General features: G+C 42.3%; 1 protein-coding gene across 1 annotated transcript in view; it reads left to right on the top strand.

Annotated features, from left to right (window-relative positions):
• The window catches only part of ZDHHC8 (zDHHC palmitoyltransferase 8), a 103,417-nt gene that overhangs the window by 59,343 nt on the left and 21,309 nt on the right, over window positions 1-22,765 (top strand). Inside the window, exon 2 of the mRNA XM_082066382.1 lies at window positions 18,810-18,931. Within this exon, the coding sequence (XP_081922508.1) occupies window positions 18,810-18,931 (122 nt within the window). The remainder of the gene's footprint in view (window positions 1-18,809; window positions 18,932-22,765) is intronic.

Raw genomic sequence — 22,765 nt, 5'->3', positions numbered from 1 at the left:
GAAAGGTATCAGCTTTTCTCTGCATCGTAGTTGACATCTCCCTGTTCAGGGTTATGGTCACTATATGCAAAGCTTGAGCTTATAGCAGGAGTGGCTTTTTCCAGTAGAAATCATCTTAGTTGCGTGACTGTGAAAAACGCTTTCTCTGTATTGTGTTTCTGAAGATCCTTTTCTCACACTATAATCTTTGTGTCTATTCCTCTTGTCTCCTGTGAGATGTTTCAGTTCAAGCATTATGATTGAGTCAGAAGGGCATTCACCTTGTGAACAACATGAAGAATGCTCTGATTGCCTTCTTACCTGCATCTGTGGGATTAGTCCGTGAACTCCTTAGCTGGGAGCATCCCTGGCAGGTTGCTCATATGCACTGTCATTCTGGCCCAAGCAGCATTGCTCACATAAGTAAAAAACCTCAATGTGATCTTGCAATGCTACTTCGCAAAGACATAGGCACATTAGTCGTGGTAGAGGATTACTGGAGGAGCTTTCCTGATGCTTCTTTGTGCTTTTACTATTTCCATTTGTCATGGCCTTGGTGCCTCTCACTTCTGTTTTGTTTTTTTGTAGTAGGAGCTTTGTTTCTCTGTTATGATACATTTGAGAATTCATTGCTTTTTCTCCCAGAACTTAAACTGCAGAGAGATTTTTAGTATGTCCTACGGAACGTATCTGAAATCCAAGCTAATCAAACTAATCTGATAAAATGGGGTTTAGAATTAATCTAACACCAATCTGCTGCTCTGTAAAAAGCATACATAAGCAGTATTTATTGTCTGTAGCCACAAGAGTGGAAAAAAAAAGGCCCACATGTAGGATGGCTGCATTCAGCTACTGCAGCAGTAAAGAATTTCCTAACAACACTGAATGTGGTAATCACAGTCCAGTACATTAGACTAAACTTGTTAATAAATGTATGTATACAAACCCAGCCTCTCTGAGAAAGTAGAGATTGAGCTGAAAATCATCCCTGGAAGCCTGGAGGACTTTTAAGGTGAATGGGGAGAAGAGGAAGAAAAATGTGATTTTCAGGCTGTAATGAAAGATGGCCTTGCAGAACACGTGCATGTGCAAGGAGCCTGAGGGAGGAAATGGAAGATAGAAAATTCACCGTCTTTGAACACTGACAAATCACCCAGCTATGCTTAATGATCTGACAGCATCTTCTCACTGGCTGCATCAACATTAGGGCTATTCATCACTTTTATAGATTCAAAGCTTTAGGTAACACAACTTTTCTATCAACACATGGTTTTTCATGCCTGGTGAGCTGAGGAACAGCTTCGTATGGTTACTTCAGCAGGGGAAGCACGCAAACAAGCAGGTTGTAGTCTATTTCAGATTATGTGATTTATGTCTCAGAACCATTTCTATCTGCCACAACCATTTGAAACTTGAGATGTTGATTCCAGAAACTTATTTTGCTATTCATCAAAGGTCTGGTCAAAGGTTTCTTCTGATAAAAGTATTTGTGTCTTCACAACCCTCTTTAGTGAGACTGGCTCAAAGTAATAAAACATACAAAGGGAGAGGTTTTCATAGAGGTAGCATTTGTTTTGGGAAGCAGTGGTATCTTCACCATTTATTACTGGGAAGTAGCTATGTCATCACACTTGTTGGGAGACAGCTGTATACAGCTGCTGGATGGAGCTGGTTTTTAGAAGGCTATTTTATAATAAGCATTACTCATCACACTGATCCACTGGGAGGCCTTAATGCTGCTAAAATTAATGGGTAAACTGTAACATCAGCAACCATATTGAAATAAGAAAATATAATATTTGGGGTTTGGATTTCTTTGTATTTAAAATGTTTTTGTGTGAAGGTGGTTTTGATGGGTTTTGTGATGATGGTAGTTATATTGGTCATTCGCAGGATTTACCATTGGTGATAGCTTTTTGGACAAGGAAGGACCATCCCGTGCTTAGGCTGTTTAAGAAAATATTTAATGTATAAAGTGATGAGATTTTGTGGTCAACTAAAGAATGAGTGGAAAGTGGGAGAGCAGGCCTGGAAGAGGGGAAATTCCATTTGCAAATAACAGAGGCCAAACCCCGCTGTTTATAGTATGGACTTTCTGTCACATTCCTCTAGCACGATGACGGTGAGAAGACATTCAGAAGTGCATTCTGATTTGACCGTACTAATGAGCTTTCTTGTTTTCACTAAGTCTATTTGCATATTTGAATTTCCCTAAGGGAGACCTACTAAGCAGAGTTTAAATTTAACATTTGCCAGAATAAAAATGAACATTGTGTAACTGCTCACAAAAACTACAGTTTATGCTCGAGTGCAAGTATCAAAGAGGATTTTGGCATAACTAACACAGTATCCTATGCAAATATTCGTAGTTGAAAAGGAATTAATCCCTCTCCAAAGGACCAGCACAGATCTTTCCATGGCACATAAGCCTGCTTTTGAGGGAGCAGGTGCCTAGCCAGCCCTGAGGATTCAGATTTCAAAACAGTCTGAACTCTGCATTGACACATGCAAATATCTTAAAAGGGAATTTTCAAAATCCTATTATTTTTAAAATTTGCTATAAATTATATATATTGTGAATTTCGCTGTAACTTGCATGGCATGCAGGAAATTCTGTAAGAGCAGGATGTTGATCATTTCAGTCTGGAACTGGACAACATCAGCTTTAAGTTGGGCTAGAACAAAGCTGTAATTGATGGTTGGCCAGGTCTTTTTGCCAAGCTGCTCATTTTGATCACTCATAGCAAGACACCCTGGTTTTGTAAAAAACCTTTTGTTGGTGAAGACAGCAGACAGGTTCTGTTCTGTCCTCGGAGAGGGTGGCACGACGCCAGTGTCAGCAGCCAGCAATCCAAAGTGGTGTGTTTAATCACAAGATTAATTTTTCCTTTTATTGGCTTTTCCTTTCAGTATCACCAAGCATGACATGTTGTAAAACAGTAACACTAGTTGAACAAGGCTTGGCTAGCGTCTCTGAGCCCCCTGGCTATGTTGATAGCAAAATGAACATTTGGCTTGATGTGCAGCCAGTAGAGACTCCCAGGGAACCAAACCGGGAAAACACACTTGTCAATGAATGGGCCACGTGCCTGGTGAAGAATGAGGGAAGAGAAAGTAAGATGCACCTGGGTATAAGATCCATACTGGGGCTCACGTTCTTTTTTTTCTTACACATTTCAAGCACCTGTAGTTTCAATAGCATGTCAAATACCTGAATTTTCAACCTGTAGACCCAATCCATTAATGGTCTGTGGTTATATTAGGATGTATTGATTTTGACCTTAGACTGGCCATATGCAAGTTAGCTTCTAAAAGGAGATGGCAGTAGATCCAGATCAAGTTAAAGATTTGTATTTATCCTGCTGAACACACTGAGTGTAAGAGGTTGTGCCTTGCACTGAATCATATAGGAAAAAACCTTTTATATCCTCAGAGTTTCCAGCAGTGACTGGTGAGCATCCCCAGCGCGCCATGGGATCATGCAGAAATCTGGTCATAGGCAGGAGTGCTCGTGGTGGGGAAAAAGACAGGCTAAGTCTGTCTGCTCCTGTGTTTGCAAACAACCGTGTCATTCATCTTCATTCAAGGGACCTCTGTGGTCTTGGAATGGAAAGTTTAGGAGAGTTTGGTGTGAGTGCAAGAATGGCTGATTCCCTGCTTTGCAAAGAAGGTTACGTGAGCTTTTCGGATGTTTTAAAACTTAAATGAATATGCTCCCACCTTTCTGCAGTCTATATGGTAACCTATGAATATTCTGGTCCTAGTGGTCTGTGCTGCCAAAGACAAATGATAGAACTTTACTGTATATACAGGAAGATAAGTGTACTTACAGGGTAATGTCCCTTTAAATTAAGATTTCTGTTTGTGGATTTGACTTGTTTTACTGATATCTTCAGCATAAAGGCACAGATTTGCATGTACCATTTTCAGCCAAAGCTGAGTTTTATTAGCTTCTCACAATCAACAGGTAGGGCGAACAATTACCAGTTAATTTACCATATGAATAATATAGCTGCTAAAAGATGAAGGACATGGTACAGTCAGATGCTCATGCTGGTTTGTCACAGCTGAAAGCAAAGGTGTCAGATTGCTGCCTTGACTCGCGCTTGTTCTTAATGCTCATTTTGCAGGAGCTGTTTCTGTCAATTCTTTCTTCTGTTAGAGATCCCGCTGCAACAAACCAGTTCTATGACTGATAATCTTGTGGAAAGATTTCAGTAACTCAAAAGTAAAAATCCAGAAACGGATCTCATGTGCTATGGTGTGCCTATTGAATGTCCCTTCTTTTCAGACAACGTGTGGCCGCTCTCAAGGGAGTGGCCTAATTTGTCATTTCAAGGATTAAACTTTTAAGCCCTCATTTCCAACCTCATGCCCATTCTCTCAAGGAGCGGAGACTTCAGGGTGGGGGTATTAGGTATGGTTATACATTTATTTAAATATGAATTACTGACTGGAAATTGGAGAAGACTGTAAGCAAACAGCTGTCTTCTAAAATTTTAGTATTTATTGCAGAGTTAAACAAAATGCCTTATTGTTTAGAGCATCGTTTGCCTTGGGCGTTGGCTTAGACAGTTGTGTTGGCTGAAAATATTTTCCTAACTCCCTTTTCCACACAACAGAAGATTAAACAGGTAACAGCAACAATCTGATGTTTTAATCTACAAAGCATCTACTTTGTTAACTAAACTATTTATCTCTTTCACGGCTGCTGGCACTTCACTCCTACTTTATCATCACTGCCACTTATGCTCCATGGCATTTCAGTACACAGGCCACCTGGTGACCAAGAATTATGGCAGATGATGAAAAATCTTCCACAGTGTGGAAGGAGCTGAGCAGCTGGTAGTAGAGTTGCTTCAGTTATTGACCTTAAAATACTTACGTGAACTGGCTAAATAGGCTTCTGCATCTGCATTGCAGATTTGCACTGATCTAGTAGATCAATGTTAGGCTGGGCTATGCTAATGGAGTTTTTCTATGGGACTGCAGTTAATTACCAGAAACGAGCTTCCACCTGTAAAGGTGGATCCGCTCTGCAGAAAGGAGATGCTTAAGGAACAAAACATTTCAAGGTGGCTCTCACAGTCCAGCCTCCACTTGTGAGTGTATGATACAGGAAATTCACAGAGACAATTTAGCAACAACTGATTGACTAAAATGTGGAAGTGTGGAGGCTAAAAATCGAGGGCGAGGTAAACTGAGTCTGTGGAGTCACACTGCAGTTTGACTAGATGTCAAGGCAAACACAACTGTTTGTAATATCGCTTACACACAAAGCAAGGTGTGGTGTTACAAGCAGCTTTCAACACAAAAGCACATGACAAACAATATATTTCACTACTCGAAAAAAAAGTGTTGGTTTGTTCAGCAAACAACTTTACTAGTTGAAAAAAAATAATGCCTGAACAAACCATATCTTTTTCAATAAAGCTTATCCAACAAGTCACTCACATTTTTATCAGCCTGAAGAATCAACTTGACACAGTCATTGATTCCTAAAATTTTAGATCAGATGGTAACTGCTGGACTCAAACTCGTTTAGGACCCACTAGCACAGCCACGTGGGATTGGCACTGTCACCGTTAACATGGCACTGTCACCGTTAACACGGCTCTGGGAGGCAGCTGCACATCATTTACTCTGTCTCCTGAGTCACAGTTTAGGAACCTTTTATCCAAACCAAATGCTGTATATCTTTCCCTGTGGACCCGGCGAAGTCATCCAAGCTGAAGACGATTGGGAAATTACAATAATTTGCAAGAAAAGTGTTTCAGAGAGGTTCTGCTTTTCGTAACTTTCATGCTCCTCACTGGGTGAGGAGAAGCTGGAGATTTAAGTCTCTTGCAGACAACTGCTCAGAGCCTGCGTGCAGAGCTTCCCTGGAGTTTCCCAAACGGAGCTGGTATGTGTGCATCACGGAGTGGTGGAAAAACAAGTCACGCATTGCCTAGCCTGTCACCACTGGCTTTCTTCCTGTGTGCAGGGAGCTGAGCACTTCAAGTTCTTTTTGTTGTCGCTGGTTGTGCTGTCATAAATGAGCCACACAAGATTATACGTAATTTGGACAATTCAGCATCTGTGTCTTTGTGAAAGCGAGAGTTCGGAGTTGAGTCGAATAGGTTGGAAACAAAAATCCTGGTAGAAAGTGAATCTGTTTCTCCTCGCCGGCTCCTCCTGCTGCTGCTCAGCCGGCCTTTCTGCCAGCAGCGCACACCCAGCCTGACTTTCCAGAAGGGCGCAGCTTTGTTGGGCTGGTTTAACTGTCCCTCGCCCCACTGCGCCCGGCTCCTGCAGCGGGGAAGGAGCAGGTTCAGGACGGGTGTTACACACAGGGGTTCTGATGGAGCACGCTCTCCAAACGCACTCTGCTTTGTTTAGGTCTCTTGAAAATTCTGGATTCTAACTCCTTCCATGTATTACTGGCATGACTAGTGAAGAATTTAAAACATTTCCAGTTCAAGGCTGGGTTCTGCTGTCTTGGCATCTGTTACTCTTCAGAACGAGGATACTTGTGTTTCCCTGCTGGCTGTGTTCACTGTATATTTAGCATAACCATATCATTGTCTCTAGCCTTCTTTTTTTTCCCAACATTCACAAAAGGTCCTTGAGGAATTAAAGCCATGGTTATGTGAATTCAAGAGAAGCAAGGGATGCTAACGGAGCTGCTGTCAATCAATTACTAAAGACACAAGGCAGATGCATTTTCTCGCACCATTAGGACAACTGATGTGGAGCTTCTGCTTTTCTTTTTATTAACCTTTTGAAGGCTATTTTCTGTATGGCCCTTACAAGCACGGAGATTTGCCATTCAGAAATACTATAAAGTCTTAAGTATTTCTGAATTCAGCAAAGACGATTTCTTTTGTTTGCGGCTGGAAGGGATTCATTCAAACCACAACCTCCAGATGTCCCATAGACTGTGGTTTGCCATGAGGACGGAGAGGGGAGAGTATGATGCTTTAGAAAGTAAATACAGAGTGAAGGTGGCTGGGTGGGCAGCGTGCCATTTTGAGGGAAAAGGCTGAATCCAAACCACTCTTTTGTTTCATTACAAAAAATCTAAGCAGAGCACCATGAAAAGCAAACATTTGTTAACTTGTCCATTGATTGATATGATGTTGTAAAAAAAACCAAAACCCTGCTGATAGCAGTGTTTAATGTTGAACAGCAAGTGTTGAAGAGTTAATAAAATGTGTCACTCACAACTGAGGAACAAACACTGTAAAAGGCTCTTTTCCTAACTAAAATGTATGGAAACAGGCCTGCAAGTGTGCCAGGAAATGAGGGGTAATGAGCACAAGCAAGAAGCCTCCTTTGGGGGGCTGCTGTGATGGAAGATGAGGAGGAGGATGGGCCCCCTCCCAATCTGCACCTCCGTGCCTGGCCTGCAGCAGACTAAATCTTTACTAGTCTCTTAGTAATAACCTCTGATTTCAGCCATTCTTCCAGTAAATCTGTGTCTATCCCTAACTGGTAAACTCTTGAGACTGTCTAGAACATTTTCCAGTTAATTGTTATTGACATATCTCTGTATTTTTCCCAACACAGCTGAGGGAGTGCAGTTAATGTTAAAGTGAGGTGTTCCCAGGGTAAAAAAAATTACTGGATTGTGAAATATATAAGCAAACTGGTGAAAAAAATAACCCTTGACAAGGTCACTTACTCTACTTGACTATACTTCTTCAGGTCCATAAAAAAGTCTTTTTTATGTCCAGTGGGTGAGTGAAAAAACATTTTTTTCAGGATTCAAGTGTGCATCCTGGAATTAAGATACGAAAAAGGGACTTTTTTGGCTCTGAAAAAGTAATTGCTTTTCATATTCACCGAAGGGTACTTCAGGGATTTAACTTCCCAGAATATGGTTCATTTTTAGCATGTTATTGCCCTTTGGAGTCAGGTACAGTGTGCTACATTTTGAGAAGTTATGAGTTTTCTTTTCAAGTTTTCTTCAGAATATGAATAGTAAAAATAAAACAAAAAAATCCTACCAAAACATTTGACATTGACATATGAGACCAGGAAGATTGGAGCTGTTTGTGTTATGGAACAAATTTATAAAACAGCTTCAGAAAAGGACTGGAGTGACTGGGATACTCTGATCCCTTCCCTTCCCTTCCCTCCATTTCCCCACCCTCAGACCAAAGCAGACGAAAGCAAAGTTCTAACTTTACGAGCTTTGTTTATGGCTCTTTGGCTGTTCTTCCTCTCACCACTGTCATAGACTCTATCTGCTGTTGAGGAGGAATGTAAAGGAAAGTAAGGTATCCCAGAATTTAAGATGTTTTCTAGCATAAGCCCAAACTAGTTTACTTGTGGCATATGATTTTCAGGAAATATTTGAGGGAGGAAGGGCAGGAGGGGTAAGGGGTTCATTCAGAAAAACCGATCAGTAAATTGTTTTCATTACACTGTGACGCCTGTTTAGCAAGAAAGAAATGTTCATTTATTTCTGAAAAGCAAAATTATGGTCCCTACTCTTTAGATTAAGTCAAGGGGAAAAAAAAGCGTGAATTATGAACTTCAGCAAAGCTCAGGAACAAATGGGTATTTAAAAAGTGCACATACTCATGCTGACTATTGCTATTGGAAGCAATGGTAGAACTCCACAGACAAAACATCCCTCAGTTCAGATCTCTATCCAAACCTCTTGCTTGAAAGTTTGGCCTGGAAATTTCTCAACAGTTAAATCATAAGATGCTTGACGCTTCTCATTCTGGTCCCAGCTGGGAATCTGGAAAGTGTAATGCCTAAGACAAATACTCACTTTGATTCTTGGAAATGGGAACCAGTTTCATCAGGAAACTGGGGGGGGGGGTGGCTTATTTTCCTTTTTCTTTTTCTTATTTTTCTTTTTTTTATTTTTCTTTCTCCTTTCCTTTTTCCTTTTTTCCTTTACTTTTCCTTTTCTTTTCTCTTTTCTTTTCTTTTCTTTTCTTTTCTTTTCTTTTCTTTTCTTTTCTTTTCTTTTCTTTTCTTTTCTTTTCTTTTCTTTTCTTTTCTTTTCTTTTCTTCCTTTCCTTTCCTTTCCTTTCCTTTCCTTTCCTTTCCTTTCCTTTCCTTTCCTTTCCTTTCCTTTCCTTTCCTTTCCTTTCCTTTCCTTTCCTTTCCTTTCCTTTCCTTTCCTTTCCTTTCCTTTTCTTTCCTTTTCTTTCCTTTTTTTTTTTTCTTTTTTTCTTTTTCCTGAATTAGTTTGCCTGTTGCATATTGTTAGCAGATGGTGACACATATGCCATTTCCATAGTCTTCTATTTTGGTACAGGAGCTGCTAATCATTCCATTTTTACTCGGGAGTGTATTAAGGTAATTGTAATCCTGGCTTATGTTCCTGAATTATGGCACCAGATCTGGAGGATGTTTAGTTCATCAGGCCCAGAGCATAATTGTACCTGTTCTGATAACTTTGTGGTTCTTCCAAACATACACCCCTTAAAATCACAAACCCATAGGCTTTTAGTGAATACTGAGGTGTTAATAGGGACAAAACAGCTACCCTGGGTCCACTGCAGTATGTGAGCAAGCTTTAAAAATGATGGGGTTTGGGGTAGATCAAGTAATTCACAAGTAAAATAATGACACTTCCCGCCAGCGTGGGTGCTGGGGAGACCCCCGCCTCGCTGCACTTGAGAGTGGAACTGGCAAGAAACACATCTGCGTACCTGCTTGAATCCCATTTCCCTGCCTCTGTAATTAAGATGCTATCGTCTCTTAGGATGTTTTCTCAGCAAAGTAATTTTGTTTTCTATCAGCCTGAATTAAATACCCGTGCACCAAAGCAGCCCCTGCAGCTCTTTTCAATGCAGAGGTTTAACAAGGGAGCTTCCTCTCTGATGCAGACCCGTGCTGGGCACCCTGGCACCCAGCCTGGCCGGGACTAAGCCCAGACACCTGGGCTGGCTCTGCTTTTCATCTTTGTCCCTGCAGCCTGGAAAGGACATTATGTTACCTGGTTCTCTGCTAATCCAGTGAGGACATGATCACAGGGTTCAGAGCTCATATTGAACGTTTCTTATGCATATTGGCTCATTGTTAATTTAAGTGGCACATACTTTAATGTAATAGATGCTGTCTTTTAGTTAAGTAATTTCTCCAGTAGCTCTAAAGGGATGGTATCCTGTGAAATTTAATTTCTTTCTACTGAAGCTCATGTGGAAAAGGAATATGTAAAGCGTCATATTAACTTTTCAACAATGGTAATATAGGCTGTATCTTTTCACTGGTGTCACCATCCCCCCCTTATCTCATAATATTTCTTTACCTGTTTCTCTCTCTCATCACGGCACACTTATAATGAGCTGCCTTGCTTCCACTTCACCGCTGTCTTATGCATTTGAACACTGGATGTGTACTAGGTGTGTTCTGCCAGTATGTGGCTGGGGAATACAGTGAGCAAAGTCTGTGCAAATCCTTCTGTGCCAGTGGCTGGGATCACCCCAACTCTGTCGGAACTAGGCTGCTTCTAACTTGAACTTATTTTAAAAAGTAACTCTGTAGGAGCAGCCCACCTCACATTTCTGCATTGCTGGTGGCTCCATGTGTTTGTTGACAAGGACGAGAACAACAGGGGCAACACTGGAGAACAGCCTTCAGTCGGGGAGGAGCTATTCTCTGCATTTTTTCCATCAGAGAGGAATGAGATCTGGCAAGTGCAATTCCATCTGTCCAACAAAACTCAGGTTACAGATTGCTGAGGGGTCTGGAAGGGTCACTAGTGGTATAAACCCCAAATAAACTGTGTTCTTCGTTACTCAAGGAAATGGGACTCTGGTGGACTCATGATGAGGGGCTGTCTCTTTTTAGCAGTGCTATAGTAGTTGTGGTATTGATTTAATAATTCTGATGTTTACAAATTACAAGCACAAATTGACATTCCACAAAGCATCTTCAAAAATACTCCAAAAACCTCAGCTTGTGTAGCATGTGTATCCCTTTCATATCTTTCGACCTCCCTGGACCCTGCGCTGGAAATGGTGTGCACGGGAGCACAAACTGAGGGCACTGCAGCCACATGCATTGAGAACTCAGCTGTGTCATGAGTTATTGGTTCATACACCATCTTTTGGAAGTAATTCTCCGATTTCCCATTTAGCGAGGTTTCTGCGGCTTGATAATTCCCTTATGTGAATTTTGGAACTGGCTGGAAGTCATTCAGCTGTTGCACTGCAGAGATGCTGGTGACCAGCCATATGCAGACAGAACTGCAAAGGAATGTTACTTGGCAGCGGTTCCTTCTTTTTCTAACCAAATGAATTTAAAACTTTCAGTGTGACAGGGCAACTGGTGTCTCTCCTGCTGTGGTTATTTTGCAGTGACTCCTTACTGTCCTGTCCTTACCTCCCGTCCTTACTGTTGTAACCCAAAGAACACCCATAGAGGCAGCTCTCTATTAGCTGCTGGAAAAAGCAGAGTTCAGTTCCAGCTGTTTAGCTGATAAAAGGTTGGTGCATGTTCGAGAAGCCCTGGATTACTCTCGTCCTTGCCCCTTCCAGCTTGCATGGCATTTTAGGCAGTAGGTAAAGTTCGGGCCTGAGAAGGCAAACCCTGGGGTTTCACATAAGGGGGTTTGTGTCTGGATCTGTGTGCTCGCTCTGTAGCCTCCGAGTGCGCTCTGATCTGTCCATGCACGGGCAATCAGCTCCTTCCCGTGAGGCGCCACAGGGTTTACTGCTGCTCACGGTGAATCTGCTTGCAGCCCATTAGATGCTTGAAGTGCCATGAAGACCTACTGTCTCACTTTGATGTAAGCATTATGCTTCTAATATCAAAATGTTATTGTGTACTCTGAAATCCAGCCTATATACATTCTACAATCAATACGCAATGGATGCCTTCAATTTGAGGTGCAAATCAAAAGCTGGGTTATTTTCCAGTGATGCTACACTATTAGAGCGTGTTTCTTTACGGATACATCAAAACAAAACCACTGCCCTGGGCTTTTGTATGTGTCAGTCAGTGCTAACTGGCTCCGTGTAGGTCCTTAACTCACTGCAGGACAATGCACATTTCAAAGCACTGTGTAGAGAAGGTTTTTGCTGTTTTGATCTCTATTTGCAAATGAGCCCAGCCCCTGCCTCCCTAAGCCCTGCTGCTGTGAGCAACTGAATGCAGCTCCAGGCAGTAACCGGTGGCTTTGCTGCTTTTATGGGTGCTCTGCCAGATTTCTGGGCTCCCAGCAGGTACTGAGCGTGCAGAGCATCCCTGCAAAGCATGTGCTTTGAGTCCAGCCCTGTCTGCTCACCGTGCACACGATGTGAGGTCACATTGTGTGTGTAACTCATAAGAGTCTGTCCTGCCCACTGGCTGCAGGGTCCGTCTGTGCCTGTGCAGTAGCTCTGCGATGGCAGGATGGCTTCTGAGCTTGAGGATGATGATGGATATGTTTACCTCTGTGGTTATCTCAGAATTCATTGCTGGTATTCTTCTTCCTTCTCTATATTTCTCCCGCATCAATTCACATGACAATAGTGTCTTTACTCAGTTACTTGGAGACTGTTTAAAAAGAGAGGAAGGGAACACGCTCCAGAGCTTTTGAGTAGCTTTGTGGAAAGGATAGAGTGTATTTTACTTTGGGGTCGATGTGTAGCCCAGATAAGACTTTTCACCAAGGACTATTATATCTCAAGTAGACTTTTTAATTGATTTAACTCCTCTGATCTGTACATTGCCAGACATGAACCCCTGGCCTTTGGACAGAGTCCAGGGGTAGTGGAAAGTTCACTGGAACCCCATCAGCTCCTGTTAAACCTGAGTGAATTTCAGCCCTTGTGAATAACTAAACACAATTAAGCAGGTGATGGATTGAACCTCTGTCTCTAGTGTTGAGCTATATTTCAATTAGGAAGGGGCTCACAAAATTCACAGACGTTTTGCTGGTAGGTTTTGGGGGATTTTTTGCCTGTTGTGATGGATAACTGCACCTGGAAGCCCAGGGCAGATGTTCTGGTATCACCCACATGTCACTGGCATGAGCTGCTCCATGTAGCACTCAGCTCTCAGCAGTTTCTCTTTCTCAGTAGTAAATTCTCCAGTATTTATTTCTGCTTTTATCATATTTATGTAACATTCGGAGTTGTTGTCTTTGATATCCCTTTTTATCAGTACAACGGCTGTACTCACCGTGAGGGTGTAGTGCTATGGCAACTATATTATCTGCAGTCTTGCCAATGAGTAAGCAGTGGTGCAGAAATTAGTTCATTTATCAAAATCTGATGTGGCAGAGCTGAGCAAAGGGCCTGGCTATCCTGACCATCCTGCTATTTTCACAAGACCTGCTGTTCTGTTTTATGTTAGTTATGACACTCAGATACATTCTCTCCTGTTTCCAGTGAGTCCTTGTTAAACCTACAGATGCCTTAGCACCTTGGAAAATATTTTTAGACGTACAATAATCTCCAAGCTATCTTGGGTAGTGACAAAAAATGGAAAATGAAGATTTTTTTTTCTTCTGTTACTATTCCAGAAAGGTACTTTTCTGTGATTTCAGGGTTGGAAAGAGCATATAAATGGAAAAATCTCACTCAGACTGGGATATGTGAAAAATGTGTTAGATTTTCACTGCTTAAGACTAAGAGAGTTCTGCCCCTCTCTGCTCTGTGGTGCAGACTGGGCGGCGTGCAGCCTGGGGGTGCTGGCTCACACCTCTTCTGTCCTACATACACACTGGTGAAATAGTCTTTAAGGTACAATGTTTACATCAAGTTCCAAATTCTTCTAAAATGTGGGTGTTCAGAATCAGTTTACAGTACTTTAATTTATAGTCTAGCTAGTACAGTTGATACCTAAAATCAGCAAAAAAAATCTGGGTCCAGGTCTCAGGGCTGCTGGATATCGGGGTAATGTCAGAAATGTTAAATCTTTGGTCAGATCTGGCGATGATCAGAAATTGTTTATATGGATTTTACAGTACAGAAATTGGTACGTGTTCTTAACAGTCAGGGTTTGGCTTGGAACTCTTGGGGAGGAATCAAACCATGACAGGCTGCTACAGAATTATGGACACAGTTTGAACGTTTTCAGTGAAATTAGTACCAGTGCTTAGTCAAATTATATTTGCTTGTTGACCCCTCTTATCTAATTAGTCCCTATGTCACTGAGCTGCTTCTATTTGCATGCACTGAATCAGCTATTTCACATTACTGTTTTACCACAGTAACGGTGGAAGAAGTTGATCCAAGTTAAGAGGTGCTTCCTTTTCTGTGTTATAAAACCATGCCTTGTGATTCGTGCAGAAATAAATGGTTTTGTTGCATATCAGCCATCTGTTTGAGACTGAGGGGAAGGATGTGTGGTAATCTCAGATCAAATATTTGGTGCAGCTAAGCAGCCAAACAGAAAATCCCTGGGGTCTTCTTATTAGGTGTGGGTAAGTATCCAAACTTTGGCTGCCTGTCTGTACTCTTGAGGTTCCCACATCTTCTCTGTGCACTACACAAGCAGATTTCACTGTCTTTGTGTTAGGAAGAGAAGGGTTGTAGCCTCCTGCTCCACGTTCTGCTCCCCATCTTTGGCCTCCAGGCACCCCAGTGTAAAATGAACCACTGGCCCTGTCTACTGGATAAATCACAGACACATCCTCGCCCAGCAGCCCGGGGCAGGAGCGCTGTGCCTCACCCCTGCCCAGTTCAAGAGATGGGTCGTGGGTGCCAGTGCTGGGCTCCAGGGGAGTGAACACCAGGGCCACCAGCCTGGCCCTAACACATGCTTTGAGATTTGCAAAGTCAAAGGTGATCCCGTCTCTGTCCTGCAGTGGGAAGGATGGTCTGTCAGTAGTTCATCTCTCGTTTGTAAAAGGCCTAACTGGGGTGGAGCGGGAAGGAGATGTCTTTCAGTCACTCCACAAGCCAATGTCAGAGCCAAGACTAAAACCCAATTCTTGCTATCCCAGGCTCCATGCTCTATGGCTTTACTGCCTCTCTAAGCATGTGTAAGGTTTTCATAAAAACCACCAAATCTTAATTTAGAGCAGGATTCAAGAAAATTGTCCTATTCAATTACTTAATTGTAGGTGAACTGTAATTATAAGACATAAACTTGTCTTGCTACAAAGCACCATGCAAAGAAGCAGAAAGGATTATTTTTTGTTTAACTTATCAGAGGAAGGCAGCTGATGATGCGTAAGTCTATCTGACACCTAGCAAGTTGTGTGATCCTATTTGTTAATCTTTTTAACTTTCCATTTGATTAGGATAGGGTTTCAAGAGCAAATAAAATGAGATTAAATCTGTCACCCTGAATTACTCTCCTCTGAGTTATGAGCAGAATCACTCTATGTCTGAGAAGTATAATTATGAGGAAAATGCTGCCTGTGTAATTGTGTGCTTTGTTTGGAAGAATTTGAGATCCATAATTATCCCCAGTGTGCCACGGTGGTGCGTGCTGGCTCTTAATTTCTGCAGTAAACAAAACCATTGAAGGTTTCTCTTCTGAGCAGTTCTTGGTGTAACGGGGCTGGTAACCGCAACAGGAGCAACATTATCCTTCACGTTGGCTGGTTCAAGTGAGGGATCCAAACTAGCTTGGAATAGAGCACACCATTTTACATATAATTTCATAGCTAACTTAAATGCTGATTGTGCAGTGAGGGATGATGGCCAAGGGGAACAGAGAGTCTTCTGAGGTGTAGATTTGTGGTAACCTTCATGCCGTATAATTCTGCTGTGAAGTTAATTAAAGACACAAAGACTGTAGCTTCCTGAAATTTTGGGTTCACCAACCAAAGAAAGCTTTGAATCCATGTGTCATTTATCTAGATTTGTAACAGCTTCTATTAGAAAAAGCATCTGAAAAGTTCGGGCAGATTTGTCCCATAGATTGGCATTATTGCTGCTGGAGAGAGGATATGCACAAAGTAGAAAGAAACACACTACAGGTCCTGCGCAGACATTTCTGCAGCTTCCTCCTCCAGGCAGAGAGCGCAGAGGGCCAGAAGCCAGACATGATGGATTAGTGATAAAACAACCTGCCAGACTTGGATTAGAATTTCTGTTACTTTGCCTAAAATTATGTGTGCATTAGGGGAGAGGGACAGGGAGGACGCATCATTTTTGGGGAATCCTAGAAGCAATTTTATTTTCTTTTTCAGACCTTTACACAGTTACAAGTCAGGATTTGATCTCCACATCTGTTTTTATCAGTCAGTCTAGTTTACAAATGAGGCCCCTTTTGTCCCATCTAATTTTATGTAATCTGTGATGCTGCATAAAGATTCTGGGAAGAAAAAATAGAAGGACTGTGAACAGACCTTCTGGCTAATATGCACAATGACTCACTCTATCCTTTATTTCAAGTTCCATGGAGTATTTTCAGATACACTATTTACCCATTAAATGAGCTGTTTAGTTTAGCTTATGGCTAAAGCTTTTCCTAGTGTTTTGATTTATTTGTTGGGAACATGACAAAGTAAATCACAAACGAGAATGTTAACAAATGCTTACATTAATCATCTGAGATGGTCTGTCTCCTAATCGTGTTCTGAGTCACTAGTTATCTGTAAGAAAGAGTTTCCTGTCCCTTGATTTGCCAACTTACTTGACTTTACCGCCAAGGAAATCTCTCCTCTGTGCTTGACAAGCAATGGGCAACTTCATAACTTTGTGCAGGCAATTACTTCATGAGAAGAAATTAAGTCAGTCATGCCCATTGCCTAATGTAATTTTACTATAATCTAGAGGGAAGAACCCTTCCCTGGGTAGAATTCCTTCAAAGGAGCTGGCAGAAGCTGTCAGTGACAGGCCGGCCACTTGCTTGGCAAGGCCACTGCAGCACATTTCATGGCAAGCGAGAAACTTCTGCCTTGCCTTGGTTTTCAGTCATCGGCAGCTGCTTTGAGGAAAACTGAGCGTGGCAGCGAGGCAGGATGACCTTGCTGGACGTTGAAATTCACCGTTTGGGGAAAATAAGGGGCTTAGGGTATCTCATGGAGGCAAGCTGGGGCTGTCTGAGGTAGTTCATCTCCATGAGCTCGCTCATCTGCAAGACAAGCTCCTTTATCCAGGCTCTACAACCACCTGGATCACCTCCCAAATGCAAGAGGAACAGAGGATTTCAGCTCTCCTCCACTGAGCTCTCAGCCCTTTCCTGTTTTCTTAACAGGTCTTCATTTCCTGGGCCTTTCCCTGCTCAAGATCAGGCCCAGGAGAAACTCCATGCTTCTGCTCCCCCTCAGTGGGCTGTAGCAAACCATCCTTCCTCTAAGAGGCAGACTTTTTTCCTTTTTCCCTGCTCAGCCAGGAGGTTTGGCCCCAGCTGCAGACATCTCTTGCTCTCAGGTTTGCAGTTCATTCATTTGCCCATCTTTTCCTCGCTGCAGGCTGGGCTGATGGAAGCACACACAAGGAAAGGTCCTTTTAAAAGCAGTTTGCAGCGGAGCCGTTTTAGAAGCCTGGCTGTGAAAAGGAGGGGACCACAAACCAGTATTTTCTGCCTACTCACAAAGAAATGGGAGGAGAAAATGTGGTGCCCTTCTAATACTGGCCACAAGAACAGGTTTAACAGTATCTCTTCAAGGTCAATAACACCATTCTCAGCCGTTCGAAACAGCATGTTGGTAGCAAAACCAGTGCAAATTAGATTTGGGAGAAGGCGGGTTGTTTGATGTTGTTTTTTCTTTCTCTCGGCAGGCTCCAGCCTGGCAGATAATCACATTCCACTGTGTATGTAATTCAGGCAAAATACAATGTGTGGGCCAGTGTATGATTTATGCTAATGGTGGCAAGGTATTGCTGCTGAACACCTCGCAGCTTTGGAGGAGTCCCTGGCTGTCAAGGCAGGTGGAAATATAAGGAGCTCAGTCAGGGGTCTTACTTTTTTCAACGAAATTCTTTGTCCCACATTTTTCATTTGTTATATTTGCAAGATTCATGAGACTGATCAGATTTTTCCCCTCAGCAGCCCTCTAACACCAAACAAACATCTTTATGCAGAAGTAGGTTTGGTCTAGTGTTTAGAGATAAGCTTTAGAGAGGTTGTAAATGGCTGAGTGAATAAACACTGCTTTTTATTGGGTAACGCTGACTGTAAGATGGTATTTTCTGCCCTGGTCCTGCCCTCCTCTGCTGGTGGGAAGTGTTCTTTTCTGCAGCTGGAACCATTTTCCTGTAACTAAGAGGCATTTTCCATCCTCTTTCCAAAGTCTGGTACATTTTTTCCTTTATCCTTTATCTTCAGTTTCTCTCATTGACATTTACTGGGTAGGCAGCAAGCCTTGCCAGTGTTTCTGAAAATGCTCACATGGCAAATGCCATCCCCTTTCTTTTCGCTCTTGCATTCTTACACTCTGCTGACACCTGCAGAGCCCATGCTCGGTCTGACTAAACTTTCCCCCAAGGAGAGGTTTTGCAGCATTGGTTCGGAGTGTTCCTTGGGGTTGAAAACCACTCAGGGAAGCACAGTGAGAAGTGAGTGGGCTTCTCTTTGTATCTGCTGTGGAGATGAGTGGTTTAAGAATGCTGTTCTGCTTTACACCAGTGAAAATTAACAGTTGCAACAAGGATATATGGAAGGTAAACAGAAATGCAACAATGGGATCAAGGTTTTACACAGAGAAGCAAATTGCGAGGTTGCAAATACGGCAATAGCGTTTCAAAGCCCTATGAGCCATGTGAACAATTGGTGCTTTCTGTGCTATGGAACAAAGCAGCTTTACAAAGGGCGTCTGCACTGTACTTTAGATGGCTCTATGGAAATTTCTGTGGCTAAAATTGCAAATTCAGCCTTGCTGTATAGCTGGTGGGAAGGGGATGACACTACTTCTCTATGTGATGATGGTAGATGGGAAGAAACTACATGTTACAGCCTAAAGAACTCTTACCTATAACTTTTCTTTTCCACAGGTGCCCCTGGTTGACAAAAGCTATCTCCCCAGCCATCCCAGTGTACAATGGGCTCGTGTTCTTGTTTGTACTGGCAAACTTCAGCATGGCAACTTTCATGGACCCTGGAGTTTTCCCACGAGGTAACAGAGAATGGGACTGTTGGCGGGGGGGTTGAAAACCCAAGCCAAAGGAGGTGTCAAGTATCCAAATACAGTTTGCTGACTAGTCCCCTTTCTTCTGGTACTCTTTCCTGTAGACTTTAATTAGTTATTTATTATACTCAGCTGGCAGTAGAGGTGGGATGGTAGTGAAATGCCGGATACCCTCTGTCTTTCTTCTGAGCTGGGTGTCAGTTCTCCTTGCATTTGCTCAGCCTGGCAGTCGAGGGCATGGGGTTGTGTAGAACGGTTCTCCTTGAGCAGCTCTCCTCACTGATGTGATTGTGCCATTCCCTGTGTCGTGCTGGCACATTGGATTTAAGTCACTGTCTTCACAATAGGTAGCAGAGCATGATGGAGGGGGGGACTGAACTTTCTGAAACAGCTTCATCAAAGCAGACCTTCAAAAAAGCCTTAAAACAAATGCAAAAGTACTGAACGCTAAAAAAGATAATGATTAAGGCTTGCCTTAGAGTGTCTAAAAATGTATACGTTTAGTAAGATATGCCTGCTTAAATTAGTACTGATTCACAGCTGATTAAATAGGATAAAGATCCCTCAGCGTTTGTAATGAGAACCACAGTGCAGCTATCTCTTTTAACACATCCTAATGAGAGAATTATCACCTCATTTGATCTGTCTTCCAATAATTATTCACATGCAGTTTGCAGCAGAGGCTGCTCTAGGCAGTCTTGCTAAAGCAGTGGGTCTGTGCTCTCTGCAAGCTGCACTTTTCTCCCCCCTATTCTCTGACTTCAATATATATTTTGAATTGCCACCTGACAAGAACAAGGTACCTGTCCTGCTGGTTTCCCTGAATAGCAAGTGCCAGTTTTCCCCAGGTAGCAGAGTCTAATGATGAGCATCTGTCTGCCATTCCTTGCAGCTGAAGCTTTTGAATCCCTGATTAAGCGTGGCAGCACTCCAGTTAGGGAAATAATTGTGTGTAAAGGCAAACTAAGGCAAAGGCCAGATTCAGTCATTTGTGCAAGATTAAGTCATGCAGTGTTTAGGTGCTTAAAGGTACAGGTAGTTGCTAGTGAGATTTTCAGAAGAGCTTTAGCACTTCGAGCTTTTACCAAGCTTGCTGGACTTTTTAATTCCTCCATCTCAGCAGAGATAGCAGTGATTAAACATGCTTTGGATCTGAGGCTATCAAAGGCATCCATGCTCTTTGCCTGTGGAAGGAGGTGAGCGGGAATAAGGTTGTTCACTTTAAAAAGTCTCAGTCTGGGAATCTGGTATCTTTGTGCAATGTGGCTCCTTCAGAGCGGAGCCTGCAGCCAGGTGCTCACCAGGCCCTAGGAGGGATCAGTACTGAGCGTGTTAGAAATTCACACCTTCACTTCTCTAACTTCCTCTTGCAAACAAGTTCTTTGTTTTGGACTTTTAGAGGAGAAAAGCACAAGGAGATTAAATGGAAGCTTCAAAACTTCCTTTGCTTTCCATCTCCCTTAACACAAGGGACTCAGAAGCAAAGCAGGAGGAGAAGTTTCCCACAGCTCACCTTTCTTCAGTCTTTTTCTCTTCATTTGTGGCCTTGGCCTTATATCTCTATGTTGTTTATGTGCTTAGTCTGGAAGAGGCTGGGAGTGATGTGAGTGTGGAAAGAACGAGAAAAGGGATGAAAGTCATCCTGGAAGAAGGTGATGGAGTAGGAGTTTAGATGTGTGAAGAAAGAAAACTGATAAGGAGAAGAAAAGATTGTAAATACCAGTGCTGGGAGGAAAGAGGAGCAGATGTTATTATATTTCAGATCACAAGTGTGCAAGTGAAAAAAGCTGTCGCCACCCCGCGCCGCCCTCAGAGCTGCCAGTGCAAGGAGTTCAAGAGTTGTAGGAGTGATTTAAAATGAATATACAATAGAGCTATTTGCTTTCTGTTATTTGAACTAGGTTTAATCTTCTTGATTTTCAAGCTTTTTAGCACATTTCTGATAGTTACAAATTTACTTCAATAAACCAAAACAACAAATAAGTTATACAAAAGCTGAGACTAATGAAATCATATGACTCCTTTAAGGAAGCCACCAAAAATCGTGCTATGTTATATAAACATGAAACTTGGCTGCCCTATGTCACTGAATCACAGAATCACAGAATCGACTGGGTTGGAAAAGACCTCAGAGATCATCGAGTCCAACCCTTGGTCCAACTCTAGTCCGTTTACTAGATCATGGCACTAAGTGCCATGTCCAATCTCAGTTTAAAAACCTCCAGGGACGGCGAATCAGAGTATGATAATGTTTTTAGTATGATACGTTCTTCTACCAATGTATTCTTCTGCTCAGATCACTGAAAGCTGGAAATAAACACATTTCTAGCTATACTGTATAAGCAAACAGGTTCTGTGGCAGGTAGAACTTGGTCTATGCAGGGAAGTAAATCCAGCTTATTCTAATATTGTTGAAGAGGACCTGAATCAAACTCCCAGATCCATTACTCATTTTTTAATAGTTTGTTAATTTCCTAGCTCTCTGAATGTTTTTGGTATGAATCGGGACTGGCCCTGTGCGAGTTGCCAGTAATACACCAAAATGAATGAGAAGGAAAGGAAGTATTAAGTAACTGAAACTATCCTGACCAACCTGATTTACAGTTTGGGTTGAGACTGGCAATGTTCGTTGCTGGCCAATTATAGATACCAACTACAAACTGCCTTCCAGTATTTTTGATGTGAATCTATACAAACTCTTCAAGTGTGCGTCAGTTCTGCAAGACTAATGTGTTTATATGCATGTACAATGTACAGACTTTTTATCTGCATAGTCATTTTTTTTACAAGAACTTAAATAGTTTGACCATTCTAGTGTGCTGTTTTCACACGCTCCCATGTATTATGTAGCATGGGCTGGTTTATAATAGTATTGAAGAACCTACAGATTGTATTTATGGAAGTGCCTGATGGATTTAGAGTCCAGCTCTCACTAAGGATCCCACTGATCACTTATGAAGAAAAGTTATAGAGAATGGTGCCAGCACAGCAGTCTGCTTCCACAAATGTTAATCCAGAAAATGCTCTCGCAAGGTAGATACTGTAGCTGAGCCAGATCCCAGGCTCATCTAAGGGAGAAAGTCCCTCTGAAGTCAATGGAAATGGGATCATTTTTGTAGTGATAACACATCTAGAGAAGATTTAATATAGAACTAAATGACAGTGATTGATGCCCCACTGGGACAATATTATCAAATTCCACCTAATCTGGAGCCCGTCAACCAATGCCAGCTGCACTATAATGTTTAACCAGGCGTTAAATAGATGTGAACTTCTCAGATTTTCTCTGTCAAAAGCAAACAAAGATCATAAGAATCTAGAATAAAAGATGAACTTTCATGAATGTCATTCTCATTTTTTCCTTTCCTTCCCAATATATGTTTGTCTGTTACAGACTGGCTTTTACTTTGTACATTTATTTTTAAATGACCTCTTAACCAGAGCAGCACTTAGCTGAGATGTTAAACCCTCTGCCCTCCACGTTGTCCCTAATAAGATGACTGCCATATTGTCACCCTCATCTTACTAATGCCAAAAGGAGGCTAAATGACTAGCTCAAAGCCTGACTCCTGGTCCTGTGCTCAGACCAGTAGACCATGCTGCCTTTGAGAGAGGTGAGATCTTCCCAGTTTGTACTGTTACTAGAGCAAGAGCATTCTCGGTACGGTCTGAAGAGATGAGCACAGGTTATACTGGTGCAAGGGCTCGTTGTGGGCACACAAATGGCTTCAGAATGGTGTATCGCACTGTGGCATGAGACTCCCTGGAGCAACAGGCCTTTGGGTGATTGTGAGCTGATGCCAGAGTGCTGAACAGATCGTC

This window comes from Streptopelia decaocto (genome assembly GCF_964273445.1).
Source record: "Streptopelia decaocto genome assembly, chromosome: 15".
Classification (NCBI taxonomy): domain Eukaryota; kingdom Metazoa; phylum Chordata; class Aves; order Columbiformes; family Columbidae; genus Streptopelia; species Streptopelia decaocto.
Note: the sequence above shows the minus strand (reverse complement) of the source record. Positions and strands in the feature narration are given on the sequence as shown.